The sequence below is a fragment of the Octopus bimaculoides genome, chromosome Z (assembly GCF_046866305.1).
Source record: "Octopus bimaculoides isolate indiv1 chromosome Z, ASM4686630v1, whole genome shotgun sequence".
Classification (NCBI taxonomy): domain Eukaryota; kingdom Metazoa; phylum Mollusca; class Cephalopoda; order Octopoda; family Octopodidae; genus Octopus; species Octopus bimaculoides.
The window spans coordinates 3,700,390-3,717,451 of record NC_142944.1 but is presented as its reverse complement, the minus strand read 5'-3'; the positions used below and the strand labels follow the sequence as shown (position 1 = coordinate 3,717,451).

The window sequence follows — 17,062 nt, the reverse complement described above, 5'->3', positions numbered from 1 at the left end:
GACAATTCTATGTATACATTTAGAGTTGAATTGTTAGTGTAACAATGATATTCCGGTGATTTGATGAACTAGCTTTCTTAATTGCTTTAATTTGTGAATATACAATTATATTAATGTATAGTACTAAGCATACCTATCAATGCAAACATGTATCTTCCATACCGAAATTAATTCTACGTGAAGAAGGTTGCGAATGGCCGTAATCCTATGGAATTTACGTGGTTAAATAAATATTCAACTCTCAAACCACCTGGTTTTCTCTCTCTCTCTCTCTCTCTGTACGTGGTGTATGTGTGTGTGTGTGTGTGTGAGAGAGAGAGAGTGTGTGTGTGTGTGCATGCATAGAGGAAAAATCAATCTCAATTCAACGTAGGAATAATAATTTTTTAAAAAGTGAGTATTAAATTTAATACTACTGATATATTTGCGCTATTAAATACAATGCGTAATAAGAGATATCTCTGGATGAATAACAAAGTTAATTTGGCTTTCTGTGATGTATCTGAGTTAAGTGTGATACGCTGATTGCTCTTTTAACCTAATACTGATTCTGTTGCATATAACAGATTGTTATTCAGCAGTCTGCTAATTGCAACATCAATAATTTTCCAATCACTGTTTTCTTATATCAGTAACACGATGGATTTTGTTAGAGCAATGCTCTTGCTAGTGATTACCTGATATTAACGAACCCAACAAAGGCAGAAGTGCGCATATAATGTTATTATTACCACTGTTGAGCAATTCTCATCTGATACTGATATAGTTGTGTTTTTAAGCACAGTACAGCCATGAGAGATATCATCTCTGGACAAATACCGCAAAAGGTTTGGATTTTCGTCATGTATTTTCTTTCAGTATGATACATATATGCTATTTTAATCTGATACTGCTTCTGTTACCCCACCAACGGATATGTGGTGGGGGGGGGGGTGCGCGCGTACATATGTATGTACATATATTCTACATATATATGGTTCATGCGTACAAAAAACGAAAGACAAAGACAGATGAGGGAACAAGCAGGTGTATTAGTTTGATGCTCGGAAAGAATGGGTAAACACATACACACACACACAAAACTTACTGTTAATACAAGGCGGGTCACGTTGCGTTCTGTTACTTAATAAATAAAAGAAATGCACTGCAAACAAACAAACGATATAACGTACACCAAGTGCTCAACTGGACGGGAGACAGATACAGAAGTTCCCCAATTCTTCATCAGTCATCAACCAAATGGCAACATTCAGTCTCGCACCATTAATGATGAAGAATTGGGGTCCTTCTGTGTCTGCTTCCGTCCGGTTGTGCACTCGATGTACGTTATGTTGTTTGTTTGCCGTGTATTTTTTCATTTTTTTTTTCATTTATTATATATAATCTAAATTATTAGAAGACAAAGAAATTCTTTAACACATCTTTAATTATTCGTTACAATTGTTTCTGTACTAACTCTGCTTGCAACACCAGTTTCACGCAAAAGTACGAAATGAAAAAACTTACGTAATGTTTGCGGTTTTAGACATTAGAAAGACACTTCGTTAAACTTGCATCAAAGGTACGACTTCCAGACATTGTTTCTTGGCTTATATCGGGAGGAAACAAAAAATAAAATAAAAGCGTGTCTACTGTATCATCTTTACTATTCCGCTGCTCTTACCCCCCCCCCATGCATCATCGGTTTTCCCTCCCCAACTCCTTTATCCACCATTCAATAATCCACCCCTCAACTCTTTGGCCTTTATTCATCATATTCACTCCCCCATATTAGTCTTACAACTGCTATCCAAACTCTCAGTTCTCCCACCCCCATCCACTTTGTGGTGCTTGCTGTATGGGTATTTGTTGGTTGGCATTAAGTTCAGCTGCGTGTTGTCCTACAATAAACCAATTACGAACAGTGTTGAAATAACATTTTGTTTTATAAAAGCAATTACAATATTTATATAATTACATAAAAGTTTTCCAATAGCATAAAATGGTGTGCTAGAATCAAACGTAGTCGTATTTAAACAACTAACTATAGAGATTAGCTTCTCGCGAGAGCGGGAATGATGATTGTCCATCTAACTTGAAGAATTCCTTTTAACATCGGGACTGAACTGCAACCAAAGAAAACTTTTCGAAGGGCTTGCTGCATGTACTTCTGAAGATGTGTATTTGCAACGAATCACTGATGGACATTCGTTGCGCCATATTCTTCACATTCACTTGATGTGAGACCCAAACTTTGAGCCTGTTGATGTAGATGGTTTTCAACACTTAATTTGGATATTTGGAGAATATCTGCGATCATCCTGCAATGAGGAAGCGGGCAGCTCACGATCGACTCTTTCACTTTGTTGCTTTTAATCTCAGCTTACCTGGCCCGAGTGAGTTGCATCTTGAACCGAAATATTTCCTGATCGAATTCTTGAGAGCCACTTCTAACACATACATTCTGCAACAGCACATACCTTCCTGCAGTTTTCCAATGCTTTCTTGCCTTTTTTTAGTATAATAAAAAATCTGACGTATCAATAAAGTTCGTTTCGAGGGTGATCTCGAGCACACAAAGTACAAAACAGTATTGTCGTAGGTTCACTTCGAACTTAGTGTCAGATATCTAACGAGTCAGCATGCGCAAAACCCAGATCCGCGAAGGTTGTCGGTTACCTAACAAGTATGCATGAAGAAAGGGGGCCAAAAAAAAAAAGGAATTTTTTTTGGTCAACCTAATATTTTAAACTCTTCAATGAATTTAAAGGTGTCTAAATATTGAAATGCGGATATATTTTTCTTCTCAGGGAAACTCAAAATCGGGACCTAATATTCAAGATTCAGTCGTTAATTGCTCGACATTTCCCGTCAGTTCGTTTCCGTGCCAGAAGTTTGTTCATCGCTACTTGGCATGAAGTTGGATATTTCAGCCAGAAATATGACAAGGTGAGGGAATTTTTATTAACATCTATAATTTGATGAAATGTCTTTTAAGTGAAACTAAAGCTTCTAATAATGCTTAAAATATTCAATGAATTCCATCTAAAATATCATCATGGATAAAAAATTATTTATTGATCTTTTATTTTTTCAGTACTTTTAATATTTGCAGCAAAGTATTTAATTTCTTTGTACACACACACACACATATATACATATGTTCTTATACAGGTAGAGGTAAAGAATATGCACACCACCCGTTTTCATCTGAAGTGGTGTGCGTATTCTTTACCTTCACCTCTTATACACACATACATACACACATACGTACATATATAGTTGAAAAATATCGTTATATGTATAAAAATACCATAAACAATTATGGAAAAATGGAGGAGAAAAAGACGTTCGGTCAGAATTAGATTCAATACAAAGTATTTTGGATACGTATATGGACAGGTAGATATACAGATAGGTATATAGGTAATACAGACAGACGGGCACACATACATACAAATGAAGACTGAAACACTTGACCATATACAAACACGCGCACTTCACACAAGAACACATACGGAGATACACATACATACATAACAGGCGCACATACATAGTCACACAAACCCATGCACAAACACACATGCACACACACACACACAAACATATAGATATGCAGAATGCATGCATACATACATACATATATGCATAGACACACACATACACACACACATATACACACATAAATACACACATACACACACATACATACATGCATACATACATACATACATACATACATGTGTGTATGCACACACAATGACACACCTGCATGCACATACAAAAAAAAAAAAAGAACGCAGTTCTGATAATGGACATAGTCAACGACTATTGAAAAGGTTGCAAGACACAATGAAAATGTCAATAAAAATAAATAAGTAAATGAGTGGAAATTGGACCGGTGCGTGTGTTCAATTAATAAGGCATTAAAAGAGAATGACTCTCCTCTGACACATTAAAATATGCTTCAACACACAGATTCACATAAAAAAATCTTGCAAACCAAATGCAAAAACGAAATATATACATATATATATATGTGTGTGTGGGTGGTTGTGTTTGTATACACACACACACACACACACATATACTACACACATATCTCATCATCATTTAAGTTCGTTTCCCATGCTGGCATGGGTTTGACAGGAGCTAGCCAGCTAGGGAGCTGTACCAGGCTCCAACTATCTGTTTTGGCATGATTTCTATTGCTTGATGTCCTTCCTAACGCTAACCACTTTATAAAGTGTAGTGGATGCTCTTTACATGGTACCAGCACGTGCAAGAGAGGAAGTGGGGGGGGGCATGGCTGTAAAGGACATGCTGCATGTGTAGATGGCCATGATTTTATTTACCTTGATGTGTCTTCTCAACCTCAGCAAATTGCCAGAGATCTTGGTCCCTTGTTATTTCAAAACCCCATCGTTTTAAAACCATTTCTCACCACTTCATCCCACGTCTTCCTGCGTCTACCCCTTCCACAGCTTCCCTCCACAATTAGATCTCGGTACTTCTTTAAGCAGCTGTCCTCATCCATACACATCTCATGACCAAACCAGCGCAGTCTTCTCTCTTGCACACAACATCTGCTGCCTCTTATACCCAGTTTTCCTCTTAAATCATTTACACTCTGTCATATATATATATACACTGACATTACCCATCCAGTGAGGAATGCTGGCTTCATTTTTTTCAAGCCTTTGCAAGTCCTCTGTAGTCAAAGCCCATGTAACATAGCTGTATGTATACAGGCATCATACAATCTGTCTTTCAATCTGAGGGAGAGGCCCTTAGTTACTAACAAAGGTAGAAGCTCTCTGAACTTTGCCCAGCCTGTTCTTATTCTAACAACTATACTTTCAGAACTCCCTCCCTCACTGCTAACTTGATCTCCTAGGTAACAGAAGCTATCTACTACTTCTAAAGATCCCACCAGATGATTATGGAAGTCATTTCTCTGTACATTCACAGTATTTATTCTAACTGCACATTTGGTACACACAAAGATTATTTCTCTGTTAACCTTCCTGTGATACCACTGCACCTCTTATATATCCACAGCTCACTGTTTTCCTACTTACTAGGACTTTGATCTTTGCTAAATTAGCTCTTGCTTCCTCACCCAAAATTTCCTCTCTAGTTCAGGTATTGATTCAGCTATAAAAACAAAGTCATCAATGTAGAGGAACTTCTCCATGTCAACAAAAGCCAAGTACAGAAATTTATTTTAGGCTAAAGACCTCTCCTGCAGTTGCCTTACCAGAAATATAGCATCAGTGGTGCTTCTCCCTGGTGCAAATCCAAACTGCATCTCATCTATGCTAACTCTCTTCCTAATTAATTGAGCTATGGCCTTCTCTGCAACTTTCATCACCTGGACCAGCAATTTGATACCACTGTAATTATTTCTGTCTGAGACATCACCTTATTTTTGTAGCAGCTGACTATAATGTTGCTACAGCAGTTGTTGGGTATGACTCCCTTGTGGATAACCTGATTACTGTTGAATAGGCTATATTCCAATCTACCAGATATTTTTAAGCATCTCAGTGGAGATTCCTGATGGGCCGGAGGCTTCTCTGTCTTCATATTTTTAATTGCATTATCTACCATGGTGCTGTCGATTCAGATAACTGGTCCCTCTGTTGGGCCTACATTAGGGAGATTCTCCTCCCATGCCTTCTCGACATTTAGCAGCCTTTCATAGTGACACTTCCAATATATATATGTATATATATATATATATATGTATATATATATATATATATATATATATATATATATATATATATATATATATATATATATATATATCATCATCATCTTTTAATATCTTTTTTCAGCTTTAATACAGTTGTATATTACTCTACCTTTGGTATTCAAGTACTATATCTTCCATCTTATTTTGCACCTGTGTGCTTACTTGTGTGTGTGCTTACTTGTGTGTGTGTTTATATGTATGTATATATATATATATATATATATATATATATACATATATACATACATAGGAAACTTATATATATACACCATTCTGCTTAAATAATGGAACTGCAAATACAATATCCTTACGTATCTCACATCTGTTTTCATTCCTCCATTTCACTCTGTATTTCATATCTTCTCTATAATAAATATTGCTTAAACATTTTCTCACACCATCTCTGATGAAGGGATATATAAAATATCCTGGAAACAGCTGTAAGACATTCTCTTTATAAATGTTCTGAAAACTATTCACAGGCTTGGATTCTTTATCTCATTCTGTTAATTTATATATATATATGTATATATATATATATATATATATATAAGCACCTTTTGAGCATTAGGCCTCACAAAGGTAATGTGGCCAATGCTGGTGTCGTGGAACTAGTATTCATGCCTGTGGCATATAAAAAGTACCTTTCAAGTGCTGGGACTCACAGAAGCAATGACAAATAACTGAGTCCTTTGGCAATGTGCTGTGCTTAAGAAGGAAGATCTATTAAGCCAAGTGAAATCGTAGTTGTGGCAGATACTGGTGTCACACAACTGGCACCTGTGCTGGTGGCACGTAAAAGCTTTCATTACACTTTTGGAGTGGTTGGCATCAGGAAGGGCATCCAGCTGTAGAAACCATGCCAAATCAGACTGAAGTCTGGTACTACCCCTCAGCTTACCAACCCTGGTCAAATCATCCAACCCATGCCAGCATGGACAATGGATGTTAAATGGTGATGATCATGATATATATATATATATATATATATATATATATATATAGAGGAAAATGTGTTGTTGAAAATGCACTTTAATTTCAAAAGCTCATAAATATTTAAAATACATTTATTTACATATCTACCAAATTAGTTTCAACAAAATTGTTTTGTTTATCAATGGTAAATGTTTTAAAGTAGAAAAAAACATCTTTAAAAGTTTTAACAATACTTTTTTAATTTTAAACTTTTACCATTGATAAAAATAAATATTGTTGGAACTAGTTTGGTATATATGTAAATAAATGTATTCTAAATATTTACGAGCTTTTGAAATTTAAATGCATTTTCAACAACACATTTTCCTATATCTTTTTCCTGCATGGAAACACCACTCCCTCTTTTGCTATATATATATATATATATATATATATATATATATATATATATATAGATTGCTTAATAAAGAGAATGAATGGGAGAAAGAGAGCCTGCCGTATGTCGACCCAATAGAGGGACCAGCTATCCGAGTTGATAGTACTAGGGTAGATAAAGCAATTAAGAGTATGAAGACCGGGAAAGCCCCCAGCCCATCAGGAATCACTGCAGAGATGCTCAAAATATCTGGCAGTGTTGGCTATAGCCTAGTCACCTGTATTACGAACCAGGTGATACACGAAGGAGTCATACCCAATGACTGGTGTAGCAGCATCATAGTCAACTGCTACAAAGGTAAAGGTGACGCTTTAGATACAAATAATTACAGAGGCATCAAGCTGTTAGATCAGGTTATGAAAGTTACAGAGAGGGTCATAGCCCAACTAATTAGGGAGCGAATCAATTTAGATGAGATGCAGTTTGGGTTCGTGCCAGGTAAAAGCACTACTGATGCCTTATTTCTAGTGAGACAGTTGCAGGAGAAATACCTAGCTAAGGATAAACCTCTGTACCTGGCTTTCGTTGACATGGAGAAAGCCTTTGACAGGGTCCCCCGATCCCTTATCTGGTGGTCAATGAGGAAACTTGGGATAGAAGAATGGTTAGTGAGAGCTGTGCGAGCCATGTACAGAGATGCTGCCAGTAAGGTGAGGGTTGGAAATGAGTACAGCAATGAATTCCGGGTAGAGGTAGGGGTCCACCAAGGTTCCGTCCTCAGCCCCCTCTTATTTATCATAGTCCTCCAGGCAATCACAGAGGAGTTCAAGACAGGTTGCCCCTGGGAGCTCCTCTATGCTGATGACCTTGCCCTAATTGCGGAGTCACTATCAGAACTAGAGAAGTTTCAGGTGTGGAAGCAAGGTCTAGAATTGAAGGGCCTTAGAGTCAACCTAGCTAAAACCAAAATCCTAATAAGTAGGAAGGTAGATAAAACACAAACCCCTTCAGGTAGATGGCCCTGCTCAGTATGTAGAAACGGAGTAGGTAGTAACTCTATAAGATGTACCCGGTGCAAGCTATGGACACATAAGAGGTGCAGCAACATCAAAGGCAGGTTAACTAGCAAGTTAGTTTTTGTTTGTGGCAGATGTTCAGGTGCAATAAAGACTGTAAACAAACAGGAAACAACTTCTATCTCATTCCAGGGTGAAAAACTAGAGGTAGTCGATAGCTTCCGCTATCTGGGCGACCAAGTTAGTAGTGGGGGTGGGTGCGCTGAAAGTGTAGCTGCTAGAATAAGAATAGCCTGGGCAAAGTTTAGAGAGCTCTTACCCCTGCTGGCGACAAAGGGACTCTCACTCAGAGTAAAAGGCAGACTGTATGACGCATGCATACGAACAGCCATGCTACATGGCAGTGAAACATGGGCTGTAACTGCTGAGGACATACGTAAGCTCGCAAGGAATGAAGCCAGTATGCTCCGTTGGATGTGTAATGTCAATGTGAATACCCGTCAGAGTGTAAGTATCTTGAGAGAAAAGCTGAACATTAGAAGCATCAGTTGTGGTGTGCAAGAGAGACGATTGCGCTGGTATGGACATGTGGTGAGAATGGATGAGGATAGCTGCGTGAAAAAGTGCCACACCCTAACAGTTGAGGGAACCCGTGGAAGAGGTAGGCCCAGGAAGACCTGGGCTGAGGTGGTGAGGCAAGACCTTCGTACATTGGGCCTCACCGAGGCGATGACTACTGACCGAGACCTTTGGAAATGTGCTGTGCGTGAGAAGACCCGGCAAGCCAAGTAAGATCGTTGCCAGTGCCCCTGGACTGGTTCTTGTGCGGGTGGCACATGAGATGCACCATTTTGAGCGTGGCCGTTGCCAGTACCGCCTGACTGGCTCCCGTAGGATTTTCGAGCCAGATCGTTGCCAGTGCCCCTGGACTGGCTTGTGCGGGTGGCACATAAAAGACACCATTTCGAGCGTGGCCGTTTTCGTGTGGGTGACACGTAAAAGCACCCACTACACTCTCTGAGTGGTTGGCGTTAGGAAGGGCATCCAGCTGTAGAAACTCTGCCAAATTAGACTGGAGCCTGGTGTTGCCATCCGGTTTCACCAGTCCTCAGTCAAATCGTCCAACCCATGCTAGCATGGAAAGCGGACGTTAAACGATGATGATGATGATGATGATGATATGCATATATACATAGCAGTGACGAGGAAGTTCTGAAAGTATAGTTGTTAGAATAAGAATGGGCTGGGCAAAGTTCAGAGAGCTTCTACCTTTGTTGGTAACTAAGGGCTTCTCCCTCAGATTGAAAGACAGATTGTATGATGCCTGTATACATACAGCTATGTTACATGGCAGTGAAACATGGGCTTTGACTACAGAGGACAGGTTTGAAAGAAATGAAGCCAGCATTCCCCGCTGGATGGGTAATATCAGTGTGCATGCATAACTGAGTGTAAATGATTTAAGAGGAAAACTGGATACTGGATATAAGAGGCATCAGATGTTGTGTGCAAGAGAGAAGACTGCACAGGTTTGGTCATGAGATGTGTATGGATGAGGACAGCTGTATAAAGAAGTGCCAAGCTCTAACTGTGGAAGAAAGCTGTGGAAGGGGTAGACCCAGGAAGACACGGGACGAAGTGGTGAGAAAAGATCTTCAGATGCTGGATCCTACTGAGGAAATGACAAGGAACCAGATATTTTGGTGATTTGCTATACTTTGAACAAAGTGTGTGTGTGTGTGTGCATGCGTGCACACACACACACACACACACACACACACACACACATTTATAGGAGAGAAAGAGAGAGTGAGGTGTTGGTAGAAGTTACAACATGCTGGAAGAAGTGTGATGACTTTAGATAAGGTGTTGAGGTAAGTGATGGTATGGATTGGGGTAAGTGATGGTATGCCTGGTAGAACAGATATATTATTGTGAGGAGGGGGTAGAGGAGAGATTAACATAGGGGCAGAGGAGGAAGAGGATGGATTACTATGTGCACACCAAGCAGTGAACTAAACAAGGATGAAGGATCCTGTTTATAGAATTCAGCAGACATGGCAGTGTGGCAAAAATCTTGCTTTCCAACCACATGGTTCTAGGTTCAGTCCCACAAAGTGGCACTTTGGGCAAATATCTCTATAACCTTGAGCTTACAAAAGCTTTGTGAGTAGATTTGGTAGGTGGAAACAAAAAGAAACCTGTCCAACTGATGCCAGCATGGAAAACAGACATTAAATGATTGTAATGTGTTTGTGTGTGTATATAAGCATATATATATATAGCAATAAGAAAATGGAGGAGAATATGAGGTACTCATCAATTTGCAGACACTGTATTCCGTTGATTAATCTATTTATTTTATAACTAAATTGACAAAAAACACAATACCATGTCGTATCAACAGTTAAGATTTCAAATTTAAATTACATTTAGAATTGGATAGATACTATCCCTTAGTGGGTTGGATCCTCAACCCCTAACTTTCTTGGATTATTTATATATATATATATATATATATATATATGTGTGTGTGTGTGTGTGTCCATAGTCTTATCAACACAGACATATCTGCTAAATTCTATAAATAGGAGCCTTCATCCTTGTTCACTGATTTGTGTGAACATAGTAATTAATCCACTGTGTGTGTGTGTGTATATATACTGAAGGTAAGTGTGGATGGAAGGCATGAAGGAAAGGACAAAAAAGGGAGAAATAAATGAGTATGGCAAGGAATTCAGTGAAAGTCACTGAAGGTTCGAGGGGTGTGTGGAGGGGAGGACAATGAGAGAGAGAAAAACGAAGTAGGGGTTGGGGAGTAATGTGTAAGTAGAGGGAGCAATGAGGGGAAAGAAGGGCTAGAGGATATTAGGAAGGCGCGTGTGTGTGTGTGTGTGTGTGTGTGTGTGTGTGTGTGTGTGTGTAGGGAATGCATTTGAAGAAGGGAAATTGTAGAGAGAAGCAGAATGTGAATGCAAGGAAAACAGTCCAGTGTGGAGAGTGAAAAAGGAATAGCGTTACCATTCAGTTGGAACAGTAAAAGAAAGGATAAAGGGCACCGTAGAGGTGTGAGGAGAAATAGTGAAATAAAGGCAAAACTAGGGTATTGGATGGTAGTAGAGGTAACTAGAGAGAGAGAGAGAGAGAGAGTGTGTGTGTGTGTGTGTGCTAGTTGTTTGTACAAGACAATTGTAATGAATGCTGGGTAGGAAGAAGTGAGGGTAGTCTAATGCAACCTTTTATATATGGACCTAGAGAAGGATGAGATGTATAGAATGAAATGGATGATGATTATGATGATGATGATGATGCAGTCTGTCCTGGTAGATGAGAGGTGAAAGGGCTGTGAGTGATGTGGAAATTGGAATCATGGAGGGGAAAGTGAAGGAACAGTAAGGTTGGCTTGGCATGAAACAAAAGTGTATAGGCATTAGGAATGGCATCCAGCCATAGAAACCGTGCCAAAAATAATTAACTGGAGCTGGATACAGTCCTCTGGCTTTACCAGCTCCTATCAAACCATTCAACTCCTGCCAGTATGGAAAACAGATGATGATGATGAGATGTATATATGATGGTATCTAAAACACTACTCTTGTGTGTAGGAATATCTTTCTGTAATGGATGAACAGGACTTTAGTAGCACTGTGTATGACCCAAGATTCTGTGACTGTGTATGACCCATGATTCTCTTACAACTCTAGTGTGTCCATACAGCAGATGGGGTTTATACCTACTGCTTTTCTGCATATCAAGCAAGACCATTTCCTTGATGATGCCAGGGTCCTATGTTCTTTTCTACATACTAATATCTAAATCTTTGCTATATTTGAGGGTTCTCAATCTAGATTTAGCTACAATGCCTAGAAGAATTTCTTTTCTAATTCCATTATAGATTCAACTAATAGAACTACATCATCAACGTATAGGAGATCTCACAGACGACCTTGTCCTCTGCTCTGAGGGCCTCTATGATTATGACATATAGGAATGGACTAAGCCTTAATAGACTCCTGTCCCTATGCTAAATTCCTCACTGAAGTTATTGTTGATTGTCGCTTTACTTACAGTGTCTTTGTATATGGTTTGTGCCACCCTCACAAACTGTTCATCTACACTTAGTTTTCTAAGTGACCACCGAATTACTGGACATGGTACCCTATCAAAGGACTTCTCCATTCATTGAATACCAGGAATATAAAATTACCCTTAGTCAAGTATTTTATCTGTAGTTGTCTCCATAGTAACTCTGCCTGGCATGAAGGCATTTTATCTGGTTTACTCTGTTTTGGGGTCAGATGTGCTGTCACTCTCTCTCTGACCTTCAGAACCTGATTCAACACTGACCCCTCTATAATTTCATCCCTCCAAGGCATTTCCTTTACAAGGTGTCATAATCATTGGATTATGACACCTTCCGTTATTACTTGATTAACTATCTGCATGATTATCATGTACCCTACCTCACTAGATATTTTGAGCATCTCAGCTTTCCTTATTTTCATGTTCTTAATTGTTCTATCACACTTTGTCAATTTGAATTGCCAATTTCTCTGTAAGGTTAACAAGGAGTTACTCTTCTTAATCACATGCATTCTTCACATTCAATATCTTCTCATAACAACACTTCTATGACACTATTTCATCTTCCATAGCAATGACATCTTGGTTCCCTCTAAAACAGACTTGAAATTCTGGACATCTCATACTTTGTTTCTCATGTTACAGGACATGTGAAAAATCTCTTCTTTACTGTGTCACCCATAACCAAATACACTGGTAGCCCAGCTTGCCGTTCTAGCTATTCAATCATTCTCTCTACTACCACTTTCCTTCCTAGTTTTCCAAGCCTGTGTCTTTGCCTTTACTGCTCTGTGAATCATCATCATCATCATCATCATCATCATCATCATCATCATCATCATTTAATACTTGTTGTCCATGCTGGCATGGGTTGGACAGTGTGACCAGAGCTGGCAAGCTGGGGCACAAGACTCCAGTCTGATTTGGCATAGTTTCTATGGTTGGATGCCCTTCCTAATGCCAACCTCTTTACAGAGTGTGCAGAGTGCTTTTACGTGCCGCTGCATGGGAACTTATACGTGATGCTGCAGGAGAATGTTTTATAACTGTCACATCACCTTTGTTCCTACCACATATCAAATCTCTAGCCTTATGTAAGTTATTTTGCACAAATTTCCAGGTGTTATTTATGCTACAGGTATCTAAGTCCTCCTTCCTAAAGTCATATGAATCATTCAGAATTTCTTTAAACTTATGCTCAACTTTAGGGTCTTTTAGTTTCTGTATCTTCCTTCTCCATGCTGCTATTCATTTCTATGTCTGCCCTGCTCTGACTCTCTCATATCACTCACTAATCTATGTTGCATTCTACATTCTTCAACAGAAAATGCTTGGCGTATTTATAAGAGCCACCCCTCCCATCCCATTTCTTGGTGAAAATGTTACCTATCTGTCTTGTGTACTCGCCAGATTGGTAAGCAATGAGGATGGCTAGACAGTTTCTTGAAGTGTGAGTTAGAACAAATTGTTAGATCAGTTACACCATTAAATGCAGGAGTCTTGTATCCTCATCATTTCTCATACCATATTTAAACCTCTATGAACATCATGTAAGCCATTGTAATTTTGACCAACATGGCCATTAAAATCACTCACCATGATAATGAAGATACCTTTGATTGTTGTTGAGGTAGTCTGTAGAAGTTGTCTCAAAGAAACAGTTGTTCTGTATGGAAATAGACATCTATATATACGTATATGTGTGTGTGTGTGTGTGTGTGAATGCATATATATATATATATATATATATATCAAATACATTTAAAAAAAAAACAAATAGGCATAGAACTCGGATCTTTTCCCTTTCATCAGAAGATCGAGAAAATTAATTTTTGTAACTAAACACTTTGAAACTTTGGACACTGGTAGAATGTGTCATATAAAACATCTTTTACTCTTAGTGTTGTTGAGAAAAGTTTATATTTTCAAAGTTATTTCGTGTTAAAGTATTTCAGTAATTTCAACCAATCAATGATGTGTATTCAGTTGAATAAAATTACTGCCGTTGTTTGTCAACAATAGTTGTCGGTGGTGTATATTTCGTTTGTCACTATTTTATGACAACATTCATGCGTTTGTATTGGTTTTAGGGTTAGGGTTAAGGTTTTAGGGTTAGGGTTAAGGTTGTAGGGTTAGGGTTAAGGTGTTAGGGTTAGGGTTGGGGTTTCAGGGGGTTATGGAAAAAGTGAAAAATGGAGAAATTGGAGGGGAAGGGGTAAGGGGGCAAAAAATTTCAAAATTCCGATTTTTGGCAATTTTCCAGAATCTCCATATCCAAAGCTCCATATCCAGAATCTCCATATCCAAAGCTGGGTTTTTGGGAAAAAAAAAAAAATAAATTAAAAAAAAACAATAATTTGCGAGAAAATGGGGTGGGGTGGGGTTGGAGGAAGCCTTTCCGAAAATAGTAGCTGAAAAACAGGAAAAAAAAGAAACCCCTAAAAAGCAGTAGAAATGCACGAAGGATTATGGTGGTGTCATGAAGTAAATGTGCTTCAGATACAATCGTTTATTCATACAAACGTAACTGAGATGAAATATGTCATAAATAATAGTGACAATTGAAATATACACCGCTGGAAGTTGTTGACAAACAACAGCAGTAATTTTATTCAGCTGAATACACATCATTGATTGGTTGAAATTACTGAAATACGACAACTTTAACATGAAATAACTTTGAAAATACAAACTTTTCTCAACAACACTAAGAGTAAAAGATGTTTTATATGACACATTCTACCAGTGTCCGAAGTTTGAAAGTGTTTAGTTACAAAAAATTAATTTCTTGATCTGCCGATGAAACGAAAAAGATCCTAGAAGGATCTTAGAACTCTGATGCACTGATTGTAAAATTCTCACTATAAAGTCTGCAGGTTGTCTATTAGAGAAGATGCAGTAGAGAAGCCAACACAATTTCACATCCTGTGAGGCTGAAATTGTCTGCAGCCATTTGATAAAAATGAATTTAAGAAGTTTATTGTTTCAAACATACTACAATGTATGTGTAGTTGATAGGTCAATAGTTGAGCTTCCAATGTCTGAAAGAAAAGTTGTTTGCCATATATCTGTCTGTCTGTTTGTGTATATCATCATCATCATTTAATGTCTGTCTTCCATGCGTGTATGAATAGGACTGTTGACAAGAACTGGCCAGGTAAAAGACTACTCCCAGGCTCCTGTGTCTATTTTGGCAGGGTTTTTATGGCTGTATGCCCTTCCTAACACCAACCACTCTGCAGAGTGGACTCAGTTCTTTTTATGTGGCACTAACACAGGCGAGGTTAGCTTTGACAAGATTTTTACAGCTGGATACCCTTCCAAATGCCGACCACTTTACAGTGTGGACTGGATGCTTTTTAAGTGGCACCAGCACTGGCAGAGTAGTCAAGTAACTCACAAGACAAGGAATTATGAGAGGGGTAGGGCTACTGGAGGTTGGGATTTTGTGTGAGATGATGACAGAGAAATAGAGAGGCAGAAACATGTATCTTGCTATAGAGGAAGTACATGGTTACCTTGCAAGAGAGAGAGAGAGAAGAAAAGAGAGGAAGAGAGAGAGAGAGTGAGAGGAAAAGAGAGGCCAGAGAAAGAGAGAGAGAGAGCGATGGGGAGAGAGAGCGATGGGGAGAGAGAGCGATGGGGAGAGAGAGGTACAAGAAAGAGGACAGAAACAGGTATGCTGATGTAAAAGTGATACTTGGTTACCTAGTTAGAGCAAAAACAAGAGGAGAGAGAGAGAGAGAGGGGGGGGGGTCAAGCATGATGGCAGAAACAGGTATGCTGTTGTAGAGGAGATACATGGCTACCCAGGCAGAGGGAGAGAGAGCAAGAGAAAGACAGGGAGCGAGAGAGAGAGAGAGAGAGAGAGAGAGAGAGCAGGAGAGAGATGGTGGTAAAGTGTCAGGGTATACTCACAAGAAATGGAGTTCAGAGCATAGAGGGGATGGTAGAGGAAGAGAGAGAGAGAGATAAATGGTGGCACTTGCCAGGACATGACCCTGAGGTACAGAGGTCATAGTATATGCAGTAAGGTATTGCCAAGAAGGTAGGGAGTAGGGTTTGGGAATCGCAGTGACTGGTGAAAACCTGGGTATAAAGATGGGGTGGGGGGGATTCAGTGATACAGTAAGCAGGGCAATGAGGGCAGGGAAGGGGAGTGGGAGATAATCATAGTATATGAAAAGGAAATGTGAGGAAGAGAAGAGATGCAGTTTAGAAGAGGAGTTGTAGTTCCATGATGGTAAGACTAACAAACAAAAAAAAAAGTACTCCATCTGGGGAGGGATAAATATTATTTAATAAACATTTAATATAAATATTTTTTATGAGCTACAAATGGTTTCATGTGATGAAAAACATCTCAGACAGCATTTTTTAACACATCTGGTGCCTTCATGCAATTCTCAGGCTATTAATAGCTCACAAAAATATATATTGTGTTTATTAAATAATATATATATATATATATATATATATATATATATATATATATATATATATATATATATATATATATATATATATACATATATACATATATACAAGGGGGTGCTGAAAAGTTCATAGTTTTAAGGGTATTGCAAAAAAGGATTGGCTGGAGGCCCAACCTTCCAAGTTCTTTTACAGAGTTTAGAAAAACTGAGGACCCCTGCAATAAGGGTGTGAATCTGAGACAAAAATATGTTGAATAAAATCCTGTACTTTTTTTACCCAAAGCCAGGAACTTTTCAGCACCCTCCCATGTCTCTCTCTCTCTCTCTCTCTCTCTCTCTCTCTCTCTCTCTCTATATATATATATATATATATATATATATATATATATATATATATATATATATGTATATATATATGTATATATATATATATATATATATATATATATATATATATGTATATATATATGTATAT

The 17,062-nt window shown here is 38.4% G+C and overlaps 1 protein-coding gene across 6 annotated transcripts in view; it reads left to right on the top strand.

Moving 5' to 3' along the window:
• LOC106884151 (nidogen-like) overlaps positions 1-17,062 on the top strand; it is a 200,882-nt gene that overhangs the window by 83,778 nt on the left and 100,042 nt on the right. For 2 of the 6 annotated variants that reach the window (XM_089365423.1, XM_089365422.1), the window contains exon 3: positions 2,790-2,928. In XM_089365423.1, the coding sequence (XP_089221549.1) occupies positions 2,790-2,928 (139 nt within the window). Of the gene's footprint in view, positions 1-2,789; positions 3,099-17,062 lie in introns of all 6 variants that reach the window. The other 4 variants (XM_089365427.1, XM_089365425.1, XM_089365426.1 and 1 more) reach the window with 2 other exon arrangements.